The sequence below is a fragment of the Taudactylus pleione genome, unplaced genomic scaffold (assembly GCF_031769625.1).
Source record: "Taudactylus pleione unplaced genomic scaffold, aTauple2 ptg000034l, whole genome shotgun sequence".
NCBI lineage: Eukaryota > Metazoa > Chordata > Amphibia > Anura > Myobatrachidae > Taudactylus > Taudactylus pleione.
This window is the reverse complement of record NW_028284436.1, coordinates 1,870,415-1,889,823: the sequence shown is the minus strand read 5'-3', so window position 1 is coordinate 1,889,823 and position 19,409 is coordinate 1,870,415. Positions and strand designations below refer to the sequence as shown.

Genomic DNA, 19,409 nt, shown 5'->3' with positions numbered 1-19,409 from the left:
CCGATCCTGACTAAGGAGGAAATTGACGAGGAGGGAGTTGACGGTGTGGTTTGCAGGCGCTTGGATACAACAGGACAACGGGATTTAGGTGTCCCTGGACTGCTTACGGTCTTAGCCAAAGTTTCTGAACTTGACAGTAACTTTTTATGAACGCGCTGCAGGTGCCGTATAAGGGAGGATGTTCCTAGGTGGTTGACGTCCCTACCCCTACTTATTTCACCTTTACATATGGTACATATGGCAAGACAGTTGTTGTCCGGATTTGGATAGAAATATTGCCAGACCAAAGAGGTGGAATGTTTGGTCTTCTGCCCAGGCATGACCGTGATGGGCTTTTTCATCCCACGGACAACAACTGTCTCCCCCGGAGCCTGATTTAAACAAACCACATCACCATCAGAATCCTCCTCGCCAACTTCCTCCTCAGCGCCAGCTACACCAGTATCCTCATCCTGTTGTACTTCAACAGTGACATCTTCAATTTGCATATCAGCAAGTGGACTGTGGGTGCTCCTTTCAGCACTTGCAGGGGGCGTGCAAATGGTGGAAAGAGCCACCTCTTCACGTCCAGTGCTGGGAAGGTCAGGCATCGCAACCACCACCACACTTGGACTCTCCTTGGGGATTTGTGATATCTTCTTAGAAAGCACAGTTCTTCGCTGTGCTTTTGCCAGCTTAACTCTTTTGATTTTTTTAGTGGGAGGAGGGCTTCCATCGTCATGTGAAGCTGAACCACTAGTCATGAACATACTAGGGATCGACCTTAGCCGTTCCTTGCCACTCCGTGTCGTAAATGGCATATTGGCAAGTTTACGTTTCTCTTCAGCTGATTTAAATGTCTTTTTCAAGGTCATTTTCCTGAACTTTGCCATTTGGGATTGTATGTGCCCTCTACTATGACATTGGGCATCGGCCTTGGCAGACGACGTTGATGGCATGTTATCGTCTATGTCATGACTAGTGGCAGCAGCTTCAGCACTAGGAGGAAGTGGTTCTTGATCTTTCTCTATTTTATTTTTATCGGAGAAAGTTTGGTCCTCCATTTATGTTATATCGATTTGATATATACGTGCGGCTAAACACAGAAAATAATTTTTTTTTTGGTTTGGACTGGAGTGTACTTTGTGGGTTACAGCACCCTTTAACGGTCAAGCCAGCCGGCCCTTTACTTATGACACAGGCGCACTCTTGGCACTACTTTGTTGATGCACGTGCGGCTACTGCGCACACAATTCACAAACACAGAAAATAATTTTTTTTTGGTTTGGACTGGAGTGTACTTTCGGGGGTTACAGCACCCTTTAACGGTCAAGCCATCCGGCCCTTTACTTATGACACAGGCGCACGCTTGGCACTACTTTGTTGATGCACGTGCGGCTACTGCGCACACAATTCACAAACACAGAAAATAATTTTTTTTTGGTTTGGACTGGAGTGTACTTTCGGGGGTTACAGCACCCTTTAACGGTCAAGCCAGCCGGCCCTTTACTTATGACACAGGCGCACGCTTGGCACTACTTTGTTGATGCACGTGCGGCTACTGCGCACACAATTCACAAACACAGAAAATAATTTTTTTTTTGGTTTGGACTGGAGTGTACTTTGGGGGTTACAGCACCCTTTAACAGTCAAGCCAGCCGGCCCTTTACTTATGACACAGGCGCACGCTTGGCACTACTTTGTTGATGCACGTGCGGCTACTGCGCACACAATTCACAAACACAGAAAATAATATTTTTTTTGGTTTGGACTGGAGTGTACTTTGGGGGTTACAGCACCCTTTAATGGTCAAGCCAGCCGGCCCTTTACTTATGACACAGGCGCACGCTTGGCACTACTTTGTTGATGCACGTGCGGCTACTGCGCACACAATTCACAAACACAGAAAATAATTTTTTTTTGGTTTGGACTGGAGTGTACTTTCGGGGGTTACAGCACCCTTTAACGGTCAAGCCATCCGGCCCTTTACTTATGACACAGGCGCACGCTTGGCTCTACTTTGTTGATGCACGTGCGGCTACTGCGCACACAATTCACAAACACAGAAAATAATTTTTTTTTTGGTTTGGACTGGAGTGTACTTTCGGGGGTTACAGCACCCTTAACGGTCAAGCCAGCCGGCCCTTTACTTATGACACAGGCGCACAATTGGCACTACTTTGTTGATGCACGTGCGGCTACTGCGCACACAATTCACAAACACAGAAAATAATTTTTTTTTTGGTTTGGACTGGAGTGTACTTTCGGGGGTTACAGCACCCTTAACGGTCAAGCCAGCCGGCCCTTTACTTATGACACAGGCGCACGCTTGGCACTACTTTGTTGATGCACGTGCGGCTACTGCGCACACAATTCACAAACACAGAAAATAATTTTTTTTTTGGTTTGGACTGGAGTGTACTTTCGGGGGTTACAGCACCCTTAACGGTCAAGCCAGCCGGCCCTTTACTTATGACACAGGCGCACGCTTGGCACTACTTTGTTGATGCACGTGCGGCTACTGCGCACAGAATTCACAAACACAGAAAATAATTTTTTTTTGGTTTGGACTGGAGTGTACTTTCGGGGGTTACAGCACCCTTTAACGGTCAAACCAGCCGGCCCTTTACTTATGACACAGGCGCACGCTTGTCACTACTTTGTTGATGCACGTGCGGCTACTGCGCACACAATTCACAAACACAGAAAATATATTATTTTTTTAGCACTTGGGGGGAGCGCCCCTGATGGACAGAGCACCCCCTGGACAACACTACAGCTCTCCTTTAGGACTGGGACACTGCACAGGACTTTGGAGTGGACACAGCCCCTATGGAGAACTGACTGCACAACACAGTCCAGCCAGCCCCTATGGACTTTGAAGTAGTGGACACAGCCCCTATTAACAACAGCAGCACAGCACAACACAGCCAGCCCCTATGGACTTTGAAGTAGTGGACAACAGCAGCACTACACTACACTACACTACACAGCCCTAACTCCCACCCTCCCTCTTCACTGTCCACAGCCGAGTGAGAAAATGGCGCCGACGCGGGTACCTTATATAGGATCCAAAACCCGCGAGACTCGGAAGGCGGGATGATGACGTTTTGCCTCGATTTCAGATCCGAGTCAGGCGGGAAAAGTCGAGCCTGACTCGGATCGGACTCGGATCGGGGGGGCTCGGGGGGGTTCGGATTTCAGAAATCCGAACCCGCTCACCCCTAATATATATGGGTCTGGTCTTGGATGCCGGCAGCCGGGATCCCGTGGTCAGAATCCCGACGCCGGCATCCCGAGAGGGTTAACAGACCGACACTTGTTCTCCCTAATCTAACCATCCCTCTTTGGTGGCTAACCCTAACCTCCCTCCCTAGTGCCTGAACTTAACCTCCCTGCACCCCAAACCTAACACCCCCCCTTAGTGCCTAACCCTAATCCTCCCCCTAGTGCCTAACCCCTAAACCTAACTATCCCTCCAAGGCCGCTACTTACCTTCGGTATCCCAGCGGTCTGGATGCCAGCACTAGGATTCTGACCAGCGCCGGTAATGTAAACTTCGGCATCTCGACCGAAAATCCCTATAAATTTGTATCATGCATGTGTTACAGTGTGTGTACACACAAAGGCGCTATGTGATTAAGACACACGCTATTAGAAATTGATATTGGAGTTGTGTAATAAAGAGAATTTATTAGAAATGTCATGGATAAGTGATGAGCATTCTGGGCAGAGAAAGAGAGATGTCTATTAATGTGGGCAAAAATGGTCCATCACATTGTCATGCTATGGAGGTGTCGCTGGTGTATTGCTAAATGTTTTCAACCTCCTGCGGCAGCACACAATAGGCCCTTCTTAAATGTCAGCTCCAGGCCCATGTGGACCTTAATCTGGTACTGCCTGGCGGTAGGGGGACAGCAACGGGAGAGAGGCTGGGGCACTGAGGTGAGTCCTCCATTCTGCTTGTGTTGTGCGACTACTTACACTTATAATGAGTGCAGGGAGGGTGGGACACACCCACATTAGATAAACCACACTTACAGGGTTTTTGTCACACCCATTTTTTGAATTGCAATGCACCTGGACCACTTGCTTGTGTTTGCCCCCCAGACTGAAAGTTGCCAGCCAGCCCCTGCCGGGAGAGAAAGGTAAGTAGGAGATCTCTGTGATTGATACTAGTGTATGGGGACAGCGGGCCATTCCTGGAGAGGAAGGTAAGTAGGAGATATCTGTGATACTAGTGTATGGGGATAGCAGGCCATTCCTGGAGAGGAAGGTAAGTAGGAGATATCTGTGATACTAGTGTATGGGTACAGCGGGCCATTCCTGGAGAGGAAGGTAAGTAGGAGATATCTGTGATACTAGTGTATGGGGACAGCGGGCCATTCCTGGAGAGGAAGGTAAGTAGGAGATATCTGTGATACTAGTGTATGGGGACAGCGGGCCATTCCTGGAGAGGAAGGTAAGTAGGAGATATCTGGGATACTAGTGTATGGGGAGAGCGGGCCATTCCTGGAGAGGAAGGTAAGTAGGAGATATCTGTGATACTAGTGTATGGGGACCGCGGGACATTCCTGGAGAGGAAGGTAAGTAGGAGATATCTGGGATACTAGTGTATGGGGACAGCGGGCCATTCCTGGAGAGGAAGGTAAGTAGGAGATATCTGTGATACTAGTGTATGGGGACCGCGGGACATTCCTGGAGAGGAAGGTAAGTAGGAGATATCTGTGATACTAGTGTATGGGGACAGCGGGCCATTCCTGGAGAGGAAGGTAAGTAGGAGATATCTGTGATACTAGTGTATGGGGACAGTGGGCCATTCCTGGAGAGGAAGGTAAGTAGGAGATATCTGTGATACTAGTGTATGGGGACAGCGGGCCACGTCGGAAGTGAAAGGTTAGCAGGAGATACAGTATCTGTGATATCTATCTGTGATATCTTGTTTGTTACCTTTATGATGAATGGCCCAAAACTTAATTTCTACAAAAACAGGTGATAATGTTCATTTTCACCATTTCATTTTAGAATTAAGTGATAACGCATAGACCCCATTATGAGATAGAGCTTCAGTCACTGCTTTCTGGCAGCTTATGGATGAACAGGCTATGGATCAGCTGGAAGTCAGGGGCTAATCTGGTCTATGAGTGTGTTTTACTCTCCATTCTACCAACCTCGTAAACTGTAGATACATATTTGTGACTGCATACCCCATTAGGAGTGATTTTGTCCTCCTTACAGAAAATAAGCTGTATCCAATCTGACCACGTTACGGCTGATGACGTTTAAATTGTCTGCAGGCAACAAAAAAAAACCTAAGATCTTTGGATTGTGGAAAGCATATGCCTGGGCGTAAACCACTTGTGTACTTTTATAATTAGTGCTCTGCCTCTAATGAGCATTTTACCGAGGCTGAACAAACAGCCTGGACAAAATGTCCAGTGATTCGTCTAATGGGCCCATAGTTAACGCCGGCTGTGTCTAATAATAGCGTCCAAGTCTCCTTTACATAAAGCTGCAGCAGAATTACAAGGAACTTGCAAAACAGACTCGTCTTTTAGGATTCATATACATGTAATGCTGAGGGTGACATCAGGCTGCCAAGCTGCCCCTTGTTTACCACATACCAGCAACATATGCACCCACAGGGGCTGATATTGAGACTGCGCTTCTCAATCGCAACTGCGGGTCTGTGCGCACAGTCTCTGGGCGAATGCGCATTAACAAAAAAATCGCTCAACTGCGCTCGCCAACTGTTATGAGTTTTCTATAACTTACATCTCTTCTGTCAGGCTTGTTCTTACCGTATGATATTGGAAAAAAAATATTATATTTGAAATAGTCTATGTTTAATCATATCTACCTTTTATGCGGTTTGTTTTTATTTATTACTTGTGCAGATATGAGGTAATGAAGTGAGGATTTGAAGCTATGTGAATTCAGAGCTGTGAACCCATTGTTTTTATCAATACACTAATAACGTCTGCCAAGCTTATATACGGTAACGCAACACTGATTGCTGTCTCCTTCCCAATTACCAGGTTGCAGTTCATGAAATTGGTCACGTTCTTGGACTATCTCACATCCACCGGGCTGGGTCAATAATGCAACCCAACTATATCCCCCGGGAATCAGGGTTTGAACTGGACTGGTCTGACAGGAAAGAAATACAGAACTTATACGGTAGGAAAATATATACTGTACAGTAAGTATTATGTACACATATATATCAAAGGTGACATCACTACTCTACAATTCTAAAGATATATAATACATGATATTTTATAGCTGTTCATGTACCTTATGTTTATGTAATATGTTTGCGGTTCAATTATTTAATTTAAATGTGTTGTAATTGTACAGTACAGAACCCAGGACTAAATGCAATAGGGACAAAGTCACGCACAGTAAATGCAGGTATTAATGAAAATAAAAAGACAGAAAATTGGCAGTGCTCAAAGAGCTTGCAATCTACTTTGCAAACAAGTAACGTATAAAGATGGGAATAAATTATAAAAAGAGACAGGACCTTATTCAGAGGCGGCCGTACGGTCTACGACCGCACGGCCGCCTCGATGTTTGGCCAGTGCGCATGCGCACGAGGGAGCCGGCTCCCTCGTGCGCATGCGTGAGACCCGCTACGACCGACAGCGCTGGTCGTAGCGGGTCTCTTTCCAAAGGGGGCGAGCTGTCGATGTTGATTGACAGCTCGCCCCGTTTGGAAGGCGGGCCGGGGGGGTGGCAGCCCAAACGGAGGCGTTCCCATGGGAAAGCCTACCGTTTGGGGGAGGCCCCACTGACATCACTAGTGATGTCAGTGAAGAGCTTCCGGCTCTGACAGAGCCAGAAGCTCTCCGGGGCTTACGACAAGTGAGACCCTACCCTAGGGTCTCGTCGTAAGCCCCGATGGTTTCTGAGCGACCGCTTGCATCCTCCGACCGCCTCTGAATGAGGTCCACAGTGTCACAAGGTGCAGTTTTGCTTTCAAATGAGAACAGCGCTCATTAAATGTATTTAGCCGTGTATATCTTCCTGCACTATACATTCCATTTATATTGTACATATTTTAATAAGGGTTATTATCTACATATCTGCTGGTATCTTTGGCCCAATTAATGTATCTATATGGAAATCTAATTCTTTATTTGCTTTTATTGCTATAATCGTTCATACGGCGATGTCAGTGTCTAATAACAGGATCAGGAACCTAGTGATAAATCACTACATGTAATAACAATAATATTGTATTTGTATTATGTCTGCACTTTCCTTTTGCTCTTTATTACAGTGACTGGATGTCTGCCTGTGGAGTGCCCATTGTGCATTATTATACTATTGATACATGTCATGTTATTATATGATAATGTAGTTTACTAATCTTACACACTGTATTACTGTATGTGTACTAGTACTACCACTGTAATATTTGCCTGTATTAGTTCTGTAATCTGCCAATAATAATTATTTAGTGGGTGTAGTTACCCTTTAAGAGGACTTATAAGGTAGTCCTATATTTTCTTTCTTGGCAGTTCGTCACATTATGTTGGCATTAATTATAGATTTCATTTAATACAACCCCATGAAAGTCTGTCCCTGTAATACTCATGTACTTGCAGCCAGTTACGTCCTTTGTGACTGTCTATAAATCTGCAATAATGAGAACAGTGGTTGTTATCTAGAAATATTCACAAGTAGCTTTAATTGGTCTGAAGTTAATTAGACAATGAATGTAAGGAGATTTACTAAAGCTCTAAAATGCACGTGGAGGTGTTCCCCGTAGCAACCAATCAGATTCTGTCTATCATTTTCTAGCATGCAATAGAGAATGATAGCTAGAATCTGATTGGTTGATATGGGTAACACCACCACTTTTCATTTGTAGAAGCTATAGTAAACCTACTACCCCTAAATGTCTGATTGCGTTCTTTGGGTTACTGTATATTTACACTCATCCATTAGGTAACATGGGCTCCAGCTATTATCTGTGTGCAGGACTGGATTAAGGCTTGTGGGGGCCCCAGGGCAACTTAGTTGTGGGGGCCCACTTCAAGCCACACGGAGCCTACCCCTCCCTCCTCCCAAACTACACGAAGCCTACCCCTCCCTCCTCCCAAACCACACGGAGCCTATCCCTCCCTCCTCCCAAACCACACAGGACCTACCCTCCCTCCTCCCAAACCACACGGAGCCTATCCCTCCCTCCTCCCAAACCACACAGGGCCTACCCTCCCTCCTCCCAAACCACACAGTGCCTACCCTCCCTCCTCCCAAACCACACGGAGCCTACCCCACCTCTCAAGCGACACTGAGTCTACCCCCTTCCCCGCCGCTAATTAATCACCTAACCTGAGCTGCTTCCTAGTCTTGTCATCAGCGTGACGGAACTGATGTGTCACGTTATGCAGATGAGGGGACTCGGGAGCCGCTCTGCACTGTATGCATTAGAACACAGACGCGGCAGCTCAGTCCCCATAAGGTAACAGGTGCTATTGGTCACCTGTTCTCGGCAGGGTCACACCAACCCTGTGTGGGGGCCCCTCTGTCTGTGGGAGCCCAGGGGCGATGGCCCGGCTCCCCCCTCTTATTCCAGCCCTGTCTGTGTGCATGCACGGTCCTTGTGGGATGTCGCCACATGTACTAGTGTACTGAGTGACGGGCTGCCAGACTCCTCTCATATGGTGGGATGTACTAAAGTAACAATGCTGTAAAAACCCCGTTTTCCATATGTACTAAGCCCCGGCCACCCTATTATCGGTGCGGAGGGTAACGCCAGAAAAAGTTGGTGTTACCTATAGAAGTTTATGGGCTTCTTACCGCACCCGATGCTTCGCTGCCCAGCAATGGCCCCCACTCACCTGAATCTCAATGGTCGCCGGCCGCGCTCGTCCTGGGTCCTCCGCCTCCTCCTAATTTTCTTCCGCATGCAGGGAGGAGGGGTAGAAGCCCGGGGCTTCCTGCACAGGTCACCAGCAGGATGTTCCCGGGGCTCGGAGGGGGCGGGGTCCCACAGAGACCCACTCACCCGGCGTCGGCTGCTTCGCAAAGTGCAGCTCTTATCGCAAGAGCTGTCCTTTACAATACTAATCGCATATGTTAGTACATTTGCGATTAGTAAGGTTGCGGTGACTGGCGGAATGGTCACCGCAACATTAGTACACCCCGCCCATAGGGATTATTGACCACATATAGAAGGATGATCCTTATTATGACTTTACTATGGGGGTTTTAGAGTAGTATCTATAGTTCTAGACAAGGCTGCATTAAGGGGGCGAAAGGTAAATAACTTGTGTAGGCTCCCAATTAATTACATTTATATGTTTAGTATTTTGCTTTCAACCCCACGTGATATACTATTAAAGAAGGTACACAGCGCTGAGTGCGACTCACACATCTCTCAATTGACTCTCCATGAATGTTATCTCTATGTAGTGTCTAGCAGTCTCCCTTAGGGATGGCCATTGACCATCGTTAGGTAACATAAATCGATGGTTAACTGCCGATAATCAATTGTTTTGCCATTGATGGCAGATAAACAATAGTTATCTGCCATCGATGGCAGAGTAGGACCCAATGCTTTTTTTCTTTTTTCGTCGGCACGGAGCTTAGTTCCACCCCTTTTGACAGCTAAGCCCCACAACTATTCTGATTGGCCCACTGCCCTCCGTGCTCCCCCAGCAGTGGTGACCATCGTGCAAACTATCGCTTGTTCACCATAGATGGTTTAGTACCATAGATGGACACCCAGCCTATTCTCCCTGAGGCTCGGCTGGGTGTATGCAACACAATAATTATGTCATCACTGTTTGCCCACCATGTAGGAATCCCTGGGTAGAAAAATAAGGAGGATACGTGCTACAAGAAAATGGTCGTCGCTCTCCAGCACCCTGATTGCTGATTGGTGTGTGCCCAAAGACGTCTGATAAACTACAGGGGATGTGTGACGATTAAATGAACCTGGTGGAAGAAAGAGTTAGAGGGCGCCATGTAAGATGCTAGAAGATAGTAGAATTGCAGCTAATTTTTAATGCTCAGTCACGTCCATAATAAAACACGACGTGTTAGTGGGCCAGGGGCTAAAGAACACACTTATTGACCATCTGTGCAGGCTCTTGCTGTGACCAATGCAGACTGTCAAAGCACAAAGCCCTATCATATTTGCACTATATTCCCATTATCCAACTGTTATATACTCTATACACATAATATAAATGTCACTGCTGTGGGGCTCATTTCCAGTTGGATGTAAGACAATATTATGACACGCCTCTCAGGCGGAGCAGTACACGATGAGGAGTGTGCTGATCGCATGGGCAGCAGCAACCTGTGTGGCAGGGGTATGTGGGCAAGCAGTAGCCAGAGACTTAAGGTGCCCACACACATACCGACTTTTCATCCAATTTGGCCGATTTCGACGAATCGTGACGACAGATCATGTAAAAAATGGCCAAATCGTGAGTTTCTACACTTGATCACGATGCCGATGCGCGTCCCCGCTCGTCGTACATCGCATCTTCAGATCTGCCGTGCTGTAGGGCAGATTAGCCAATCTGGGATACAATGCACTGGCTGCACGATAGATCTTAAGTCAGATTGGACATTTTTAACTCCAAATCGTGACCACGACTTTCTGGGGAGAGTTCAGGGAGAGTTCAGGGGAAATCGTGTACATTGGCTGATTGGGAGCAAGTCGGTATGTGTGTGGGCACCTTTAGAGTAATAGTGAGAGGTAGGGTATATCCCACTGATGATAGGATTATTCCTGCTATAGAACACACCCAGACATTGTTGCACCACTGGAGTGCATGATGTACACTGCTAGAAGCATGAAGTGAAAGCTCAGCAGGGATCAGATCTTTAAGGTCTTGCATGGGCGGAACAGACACCGATTACTGCTGGTTTGCTGGTGGAATAAATGTCTCAGCTCACTGTAGACTACTGATTCGCATCACATCAGCAGGAAGCCGGAGACCGAGCGCCATACAACTTACTTAGTGCCGAATTGGACTTTGACAGTCTCACAGCTGTAATTTTTCACAGGTGCCCAAACAAATTAACTTATCAGACAGAGTGGAAGGGAAGAGCACAACTTCGAGGCGTTTAACCAGCTCAGGAGCTGAGAAGTCACCACTCTCCTTAACCACAATAAATTGCATTTCCATTAACATGACATGAGCATACGGCAGAGATGCTTTATCTGAATACAAAGAGATACAGATTTCAATGTACTCGCGGTGAAGGTTGTGCTGGGCTGTATACCAATGACTGGGCGCAGTTATTATATCCAGTCTTCTGCTCTCTTCTGAACAAATATGTATGATTAGTATCACACTAGTTTATATTTTAGTAGGAATAAACGCATGCACTAAACTGAGTGGGACCTCTGCTGCGTTATACCTCGCCCCCCCCTTATCAGTGATTCACGTGCAGCCATATTAGGCTAATTTGCTAAGAACACTGCCAATATTGATGCCAGAGCTGCCAACTGCCCCCACGTGTTTACATGCCCCTGTCAAGCAGCACGGCGCCCCCAGAAATGAGATTGAATGTTGGCAGCTATGGTCACCGCATTACTTTCTATGGTGTAAAGTGGCTTCACAGACAATGTGCAGACCCTCCAACACATGACCCGTTCCATTAGGTACAAAATGCTCTGCTCCTGCATTTCCCTCTTAATGTATGATTGCAGCCACCTGTGTTGAAACACCTGTCTCATCAATTACTTAGCTCAGCACAGGTGACTGCAATCATTAATTAGGTGGGAAGTCCAGGAGCAGAGTATTTTGTACCTGGTGGAGCGGGTCATGTTGGAGGGTAGGAATGGGTTGGAGTTGAAGATCCAGGAGTCAGCAATGGCAGCTGTTGTTGTGCTGCAGTCCCCATCATGTAAGGATAGCGGGGGTCGGGGGATGTAGTGTGATATCAGTCCGGCTGGGGATGTTACAGTTGGTGGATTTGTCAGTTGTATAGAGGGGAAGTTTTCCTACAACAACTGTGGAGGCTGTGCTGGTGTTTCTCCTGGTCATACAGAGAGGACAGAAACCAAGCACACCCTAGGAACCATGATGGTGGTTGCATTAAGGGCTATTTCACACCAGCTGGCAAAAATCAGGGCGCAAGCCGGCCTTTTTTTTTTTTCCGGCAATCACTTCCTTTCACATGCGAGGGCTTTAAACCGGTTTTTAATGCAGTTTTTGTTTTTGGCCATGCGCACCAGCGAGGGCCGGCCCTAGGCCAAATTTTTTGGTAAGCGAGTATTTTTTTGGCGCCCCCCCTATGCAGTGCCCCTTTTACAGTGCCCTCGGTAGAGGTCCCCCCAGTGCAGTGCCCCTTGTGCCCCCAGTAGTAAGCCCCTTATATAGTGCCACAGTAGTACTCCCCCCCCCATGCAGTGCCCCCAGTAGTGGTACCCCCCTATGCAGTGCCCATTATATAGTGCCCCTAGTAATAGTCCCCCCTCTTGTAGTGCCACAGTAGTAACCCCCCTTGTAGTACCCCCAGTAGTATTCCCCTTGTAGTACCCCCAGTAGTATTCCCCCCCCTTGTAGTGCCCCCAGTAGTATTCCCCCATTGTAGTGCCCTCAGTAGTATTCCCCCCTTGTAGTGCCCCCAGTAGTAGTCTCCCCCCTTGTAGTGCCCCCAGTAGTATTCCCCCGCTGTAGTGCCTCCAGTAGTATTCCCCCGCTGTAGTGCTCCCAGTAGTATTCCCCCGCTGTAGCGCTCTCAGTAGTCCCCCCTTGTAGTTCCCCCAGTAGTATTCCCCCCCTTGTAGAGCCCCCAGTAGTAGTCCCCCCCTTGTAGTGCCCCCAGTAGTATTCCCCCCCTTGTAGTGCTCCCAGTAGTCCTCTCCCTTGCAGTGCCCCCAGTAGTATTCCCCCCCTTGTAGTGCCCCCAGTAGTATTCCCCCTCATAGTGCTCCCAGTAGTCCTCCCCTTTGTAGTGCCCCCAGTAGTAGTCCCCCCCCTTGTAGTGCCCCCAGTAGTATTCCCCCCCTTATAGTGCCCCCAGTAGTATTCACCCCCTTGTAGTGCCCCCAGTAGTATTCCCCCCCTTGTAGTGCCCCCAGTAGTATTCCCCCCTTGTAGTGCCCCCAGTAGTATTCCCCCCCTTGTAGTGCCCCCAGTAGTATTCCCCTCCTTGTAGTGCTCCCAGTAGTCCCCCCTTGTAGTGCCCCCAGTAGTATTCCCCTCCTTGTAGTGCCCCCAGTAGTATTCCCCTCCATAGTGCTCCCAGTAGTCCCCCCCCTTGTTGTGCCCCCAGTAGTATTCCCCCCGTAGTGCTCCCAGTAGTCCCTCCCCTTGTAGTGCCCCCAGTAGTATTCCCCCTGTAGTGCTCCCAGTAGTCCCCCCCCTTGTAGTGCCCCCAGTAGTCCCCCCCTTGTAGTGCCCCCAGTAGTATTCCCCCCCCGTAGTGCTCCCAGTAGTATTCCCCCCCTTGTAGTGCCCCAGTAGTATTCCCCCCGTAGTGCTCCCAGTAGTCCTCCCTCTTGAAGTGTCACCAGTAGTATTCCCCCCCGTAGTGCTCCCAGTAGTCCTCCCCCTTGTAGTGCCCCCAGTAGTATTCCCCCCCTGTAGTGCTCCCAGTAGTCCCCCCCTTGTAGTGCCCCCAGTAGTATTCCCCTCCTTGTAGTGCCCCCAGTAGTAGTCCCCCCCCTGTTGTGCCCCAGTAGTATTCCCCCCCTTGTAGTGCTCCCAGTAGTCCTCCCCCTTGCAGTGCCCCCAGTAGTATTCCCCCCCTTGTAGTGCCCCCAGTAGTATTCCCCCTCATAGTGCTCCCAGTAGTCCTCCCCTTTGTAGTGCCCCCAGTAGTAGCCCCCCCCTTGTAGTGCCCCCAGTAGTATTCCCCCCCTTGTAGTGCCCCCAGTAGTATTCACCCCCTTGTAGTGCCCCCAGTAGTATTCCCCCCCTTGTAGTGCCCCCAGTAGTATTCCCCTCCTTGTAGTGCTCCCAGTAGTCCCCCCCTTGTAGTGCCCCCAGTAGTATTCCCCTCCTTGTAGTGCCCCCAGTAGTATTCCCCTCCATAGTGCTCCCAGTAGTCCCCCCCCTTGTTGTGCCCCCAGTAGTATTCCCCCCCGTAGTGCTCCCAGTAGTCCCTCCCCTTGTAGTGCCCCCAGTAGTATTCCCCCGCTGTAGTGCTCCCAGTAGTATTCCCCCGCTGTAGCGCTCTCAGTAGTCCCCCCTTGTAGTTCCCCCAGTAGTATTCTCCCCCTTGTAGAGCCCCCAGTAGTAGTCCCCCCCTTGTAGTGCCCCCAGTAGTATTCCCCCATTGTAGTGCCCTCAGTAGTATTCCCCCCCTTGTAGTGCCCCCAGTAGTAGTCTCCCCCCTTGTAGTGCCCCCAGTAGTATTCCCCCGCTGTAGTGCCTCCAGTAGTATTCCCCCGCTGTAGTGCTCCCAGTAGTATTCCCCCGCTGTAGCGCTCTCAGTAGTCCCCCCTTGTAGTTCCCCCAGTAGTATTCCCCCCCTTGTAGAGCCCCCAGTAGTAGTCCCCCCCTTGTAGTGCCCCCAGTAGTATTCCCCCCCTTGTAGTGCTCCCAGTAGTCCTCTCCCTTGCAGTGCCCCCAGTAGTATTCCCCCCCTTGTAGTGCCCCCAGTAGTATTCCCCCTCATAGTGCTCCCAGTAGTCCTCCCCTTTGTAGTGCCCCCAGTAGTAGTCCCCCCCCTTGTAGTGCCCCCAGTAGTATTCCCCCCCTTATAGTGCCCCCAGTAGTATTCACCCCCTTGTAGTGCCCCCAGTAGTATTCCCCCCCTTGTAGTGCCCCCAGTAGTATTCCCCCCTTGTAGTGCCCCCAGTAGTATTCCCCCCCTTGTAGTGCCCCCAGTAGTATTCCCCTCCTTGTAGTGCTCCCAGTAGTCCCCCCTTGTAGTGCCCCCAGTAGTATTCCCCTCCTTGTAGTGCCCCCAGTAGTATTCCCCTCCATAGTGCTCCCAGTAGTCCCCCCCCTTGTTGTGCCCCCAGTAGTATTCCCCCCGTAGTGCTCCCAGTAGTCCCTCCCCTTGTAGTGCCCCCAGTAGTATTCCCCCCGTAGTGCTCCCAGTAGTCCCCCCCCTTGTAGTGCCCCCAGTAGTCCCCCCCTTGTAGTGCCCCCAGTAGTATTCCCCCCCGTAGTGCTCCCAGTAGTATTCCCCCCCTTGTAGTGCCCCAGTAGTATTCCCCCCGTAGTGCTCCCAGTAGTCCTCCCTCTTGAAGTGTCACCAGTAGTATTCCCCCCCGTAGTGCTCCCAGTAGTCCTCCCCCTTGTAGTGCCCCCAGTAGTATTCCCCCCCTGTAGTGCTCCCAGTAGTCCCCCCCTTGTAGTGCCCCCAGTAGTATTCCCCTCCTTGTAGTGCCCCCAGTAGTAGTCCCCCCCCTGTTGTGCCCCAGTAGTATTCCCCCCCTTGTAGTGCTCCCAGTAGTCCTCCCCCTTGCAGTGCCCCCAGTAGTATTCCCCCCCTTGTAGTGCCCCCAGTAGTATTCCCCCTCATAGTGCTCCCAGTAGTCCTCCCCTTTGTAGTGCCCCCAGTAGTAGCCCCCCCTTGTAGTGCCCCCAGTAGTATTCCCCCCCTTGTAGTGCCCCCAGTAGTATTCACCCCCTTGTAGTGCCCCCAGTAGTATTCCCCCCCTTGTAGTGCCCCCAGTAGTATTCCCCTCCTTGTAGTGCTCCCAGTAGTCCCCCCCTTGTAGTGCCCCCAGTAGTATTCCCCTCCTTGTAGTGCCCCCAGTAGTATTCCCCTCCATAGTGCTCCCAGTAGTCCCCCCCCTTGTTGTGCCCCCAGTAGTATTCCCCCCCGTAGTGCTCCCAGTAGTCCCTCCCCTTGTAGTGCCCCCAGTAGTATTCCCCCGCTGTAGTGCTCCCAGTAGTATTCCCCCGCTGTAGCGCTCTCAGTAGTCCCCCCTTGTAGTTCCCCCAGTAGTATTCTCCCCCTTGTAGAGCCCCCAGTAGTAGTCCCCCCTTGTAGTGCCCCCAGTAGTATTCCCCCCCTTGTAGTGCTCCCAGTAGTCCTCTCCCTTGCAGTGCCCCCAGTAGTATTCCCCCCCTTGTAGTGCCCCCAGTAGTATTCCCCCTCATAGTGCTCCCAGTAGTCCTCCCCTTTGTAGTGCCCCCAGTAGTAGTCCCCCACCTTGTAGTGCCCCCCAGTAGTATTCCCCCCCTTATAGTGCCCCCAGTAGTATTCACCCCCTTGTAGTGCCCCCAGTAGTATTCTCCCCCTTGTAGTGCCCCCAGTAGTATTCCCCCCTTGTAGTGCCCCCAGTAGTATTCCCCTCCTTGTAGTGCTCCCAGTAGTCCCCCCTTGTAGTGCCCCCAGTAGTATTCCCCTCCTTGTAGTGCCCCCAGTAGTATTCCCCTCCATAGTGCTCCCAGTAGTCCCCCCCCTTGTTGTGCCTCCAGTAGTATTCCCCCCGTAGTGCTCCCAGTAGTCCCTCCCCTTGTAGTGCCCCCAGTAGTATTCCCCCCGTAGTGCTCCCAGTAGTCCCCCCCTTGTAGTGCCCCCAGTAGTATTCCCCCCCATAGTGCTCCCAGTAGTATTCCCCCCCTTGTAGTGCCCCAGTAGTATTCCCCCCGTAGTGCTCCCAGTAGTCCTCCCTCTTGTAGTGTCACCAGTAGTATTCCCCCCCGTAGTGCTCCCAGTAGTCCTCCCCCTTGTAGTGCCCCCAGTAGTATTCCCCCCCTGTAGTGCTCCCAGTAGTCCCCCCCCTTGTAGTGCCCCCAGTAGTATTCACCCCCTTGTAGTGCCCCCAGTAGTATTCTCCCCCTTGTAGTGCCCCCAGTAGTATTCCCCCCTTGTAGTGCCCCCAGTAGTATTCCCCTCCTTGTAGTGCTCCCAGTAGTCCCCCCTTGTAGTGCCCCCAGTAGTATTCCCCTCCTTGTAGTGCCCCCAGTAGTATTCCCCTCCATAGTGCTCCCAGTAGTCCCCCCCCTTGTTGTGCCTCCAGTAGTATTCCCCCCGTAGTGCTCCCAGTAGTCCCTCCCCTTGTAGTGCCCCCAGTAGTATTCCCCCCGTAGTGCTCCCAGTAGTCCCCCCCTTGTAGTGCCCCCAGTAGTATTCCCCCCCGTAGTGCTCCCAGTAGTATTCCCCCCCTTGTAGTGCCCCAGTAGTATTCCCCCCGTAGTGCTCCCAGTAGTCCTCCCTCTTGTAGTGTCACCAGTAGTATTCCCCCCCGTAGTGCTCCCAGTAGTCCTCCCCCTTGTAGTGCCCCCAGTAGTATTCCCCCCCTGTAGTGCTCCCAGTAGTCCCCCCCCTTGTAGTGCCCCCAGTAGTATTCCCCTCCTTGTAGTGCCCCCAGTAGTAGTCCCCCCCCTGTTGTGCCCCAGTAGTATTCCCCCCCTTGTAGTGCTCCCAGTAGTCCTCCCCCTTGCAGTGCCCCCAGTAGTATTCCCCCCCTTGTAGTGCCCCCAGTAGTATTCCCCCTCATAGTGCTCCCAGTAGTCCTCCCCTTTGTAGTGCCCCCAGTAGTAGCCCCCCCCTTGTAGTGCCCCCAGTAGGATTCCCCCCCTTGTAGTGCCCCCAGTAGTATTCACCCCCTTGTAGTGCCCCCAGTAGTATTCCCCCCCTTGTAGTGCCCCCAGTAGTATTCCCCTCCTTGTAGTGCTCCCAGTAGTCCCCCCCTTGTAGTGCCCCCAGTAGTATTCCCCTCCTTGTAGTGCCCCCAGTAGTATTCCCCTCCATAGTGCTCCCAGTAGTCCCCCCCTTGTTGTGCCCCCAGTAGTATTCCCCCCCGTAGTGCTCCCAGTAGTCCCTCCCCTTGTAGTGCCCCCAGTAGTATTCCCCCCCGTAGTGCTCCCAGTAGTCCCCCCCTTGTAGTGCCCCCAGTAGTATTCCCCCCGTAGTGCTCCCAGTAGTATTCCCCCCCTTGTAGTGCCCCAGTAGTATTCCCCCCGTAGTGCTCCCAGTAGTCCTCCCTCTTGTAGTGTCACCAGTAGTATTCCCCCCCGTAGTGCTCCCAGTAGTCCTCCCCCTTGTAGTGCCCCCAGTAGTATTCCCCCCCTGTAGTGCTCCCAGTAGTCCCCCCCTTGTAGTGCCCCCAGTAGTATTCCCCCCGTAGTGCTCCCAGTAGTCCCCCCCTTGTAGTGCCCCCAGTAGTATTCCCCTCCTTGTAGTGCCCCCAGTAGTAGTCCCCCCCTGTTGTGCCCCAGTAGTAGTCCCCCCCCTTGTAGTGCCCCCAGTAGTCCCCCCCCCTTGTAGTGCCCCCAGTAGTATTCCCCCCCGCAGTGCTCCCAGTAGTATTCCCCCCTTGTAGTGCCCCAGTAGTATTCCCCCCATAGTGCTCCCAGTAGTCCTCCCTCTTGTAGTGCCCCCAGTAGTATTCCCCCCCGTACTGCTCCCAGTAGTCCTCCCCCTTGTAGTGCCCCCAGTAGTATTCCCCCCCTGTAGTGCTCCCAGTAGTCCCCCCCTTGTAGTGCCCCCAGTAGTATTCCCCCCATAGTGCTCCCAGTAGTCCTCCCCCTTGTAGTGCCCCCAGTAGTATTCCCTCCGTAGTGCTCCCAGTAGTCCCCCCCCTTGTAGTGCCCCCAGTTGTATTCCCCCCCATAGTGCTCCCAGTAGTATTCCCCCCTTGTAGTGCCCCAGTAGTATTCCCCCGTAGTGCTCCCAGTAGTCCTCCCCCTTGTAGTGCCCCCAGTAGTAGTCCCCCCCTGTTGTGCCCCCAGTAGTATTCCCCCCCGCAGTGCTCCCAGTAGTCCCCCCCTTGTAGTGCCCCCAGTAGTATTCCCCCCCTTGTAGTGCTCCCAGTAGTCCTCTCCCTTGCAGTGCCCCCAGTAGTATTCCCCCCCTTGTAGTGCCCCCAGTAGTATTCCCCCTCATAGTGCTCCCAGTAGTCCTCCCCTTTGTAGTGCCCCCAGTAGTAGTCCCCCCCCTTGTAGTGCCCCCAGTAGTATTCCCCCCCTTATAGTGCCCCCAGTAGTATTCACCCCCTTGTAGTGCCCCCAGTAGTATTCCCCCCCTTGTAGTGCCCCCAGTAGTATTCCCCCCTTGTAGTGCCCCCAGTAGTATTCCCCCCCTTGTAGTGCCCCCAGTAGTATTCCCCTCCTTGTAGTGCTCCCAGTAGTCCCCCCTTGTAGTGCCCCCAGTAGTATTCCCCTCCTTGTAGTGCCCCCAGTAGTATTCCCCTCCATAGTGCTCCCAGTAGTCCCCCCCCTTGTTGTGCCCCCAGTAGTATTCCCCCCATAGTGCTCCCAGTAGTCCCTCCCCTTGTAGTGCCCCCAGTAGTATTCCCCCCGTAGTGCTCCCAGTAGTCCCCCCCCTTGTAGTGCCCCCAGTAGTCCCCCCCTTGTAGTGCCCCCAGTAGTATTCCCCCCCGTAGTGCTCCCAGTAGTATTCCCCCCCTTGTAGTGCCCCAGTAGTATTCCCCCCGTAGTGCTCCCAGTAGTCCTCCCTCTTGTAGTGTCACCAGTAGTATTCCCCCCCGTAGTGCTCCCAGTAGTCCTCCCCCTTGTAGTGCCCCCAGTAGTATTCCCCCC

At 51.3% G+C, this 19,409-nt stretch overlaps 1 protein-coding gene across 1 annotated transcript in view; it reads left to right on the top strand.

Moving 5' to 3' along the window:
* MMP21 (matrix metallopeptidase 21) overlaps window positions 1-19,409 on the top strand; it is a 65,715-nt gene that overhangs the window by 26,268 nt on the left and 20,038 nt on the right. Inside the window, exon 4 of the mRNA XM_088452170.1 lies at window positions 6,018-6,159. Coding sequence (XP_088308296.1) covers window positions 6,018-6,159 — 142 coding nt within the window. The remainder of the gene's footprint in view (window positions 1-6,017; window positions 6,160-19,409) is intronic.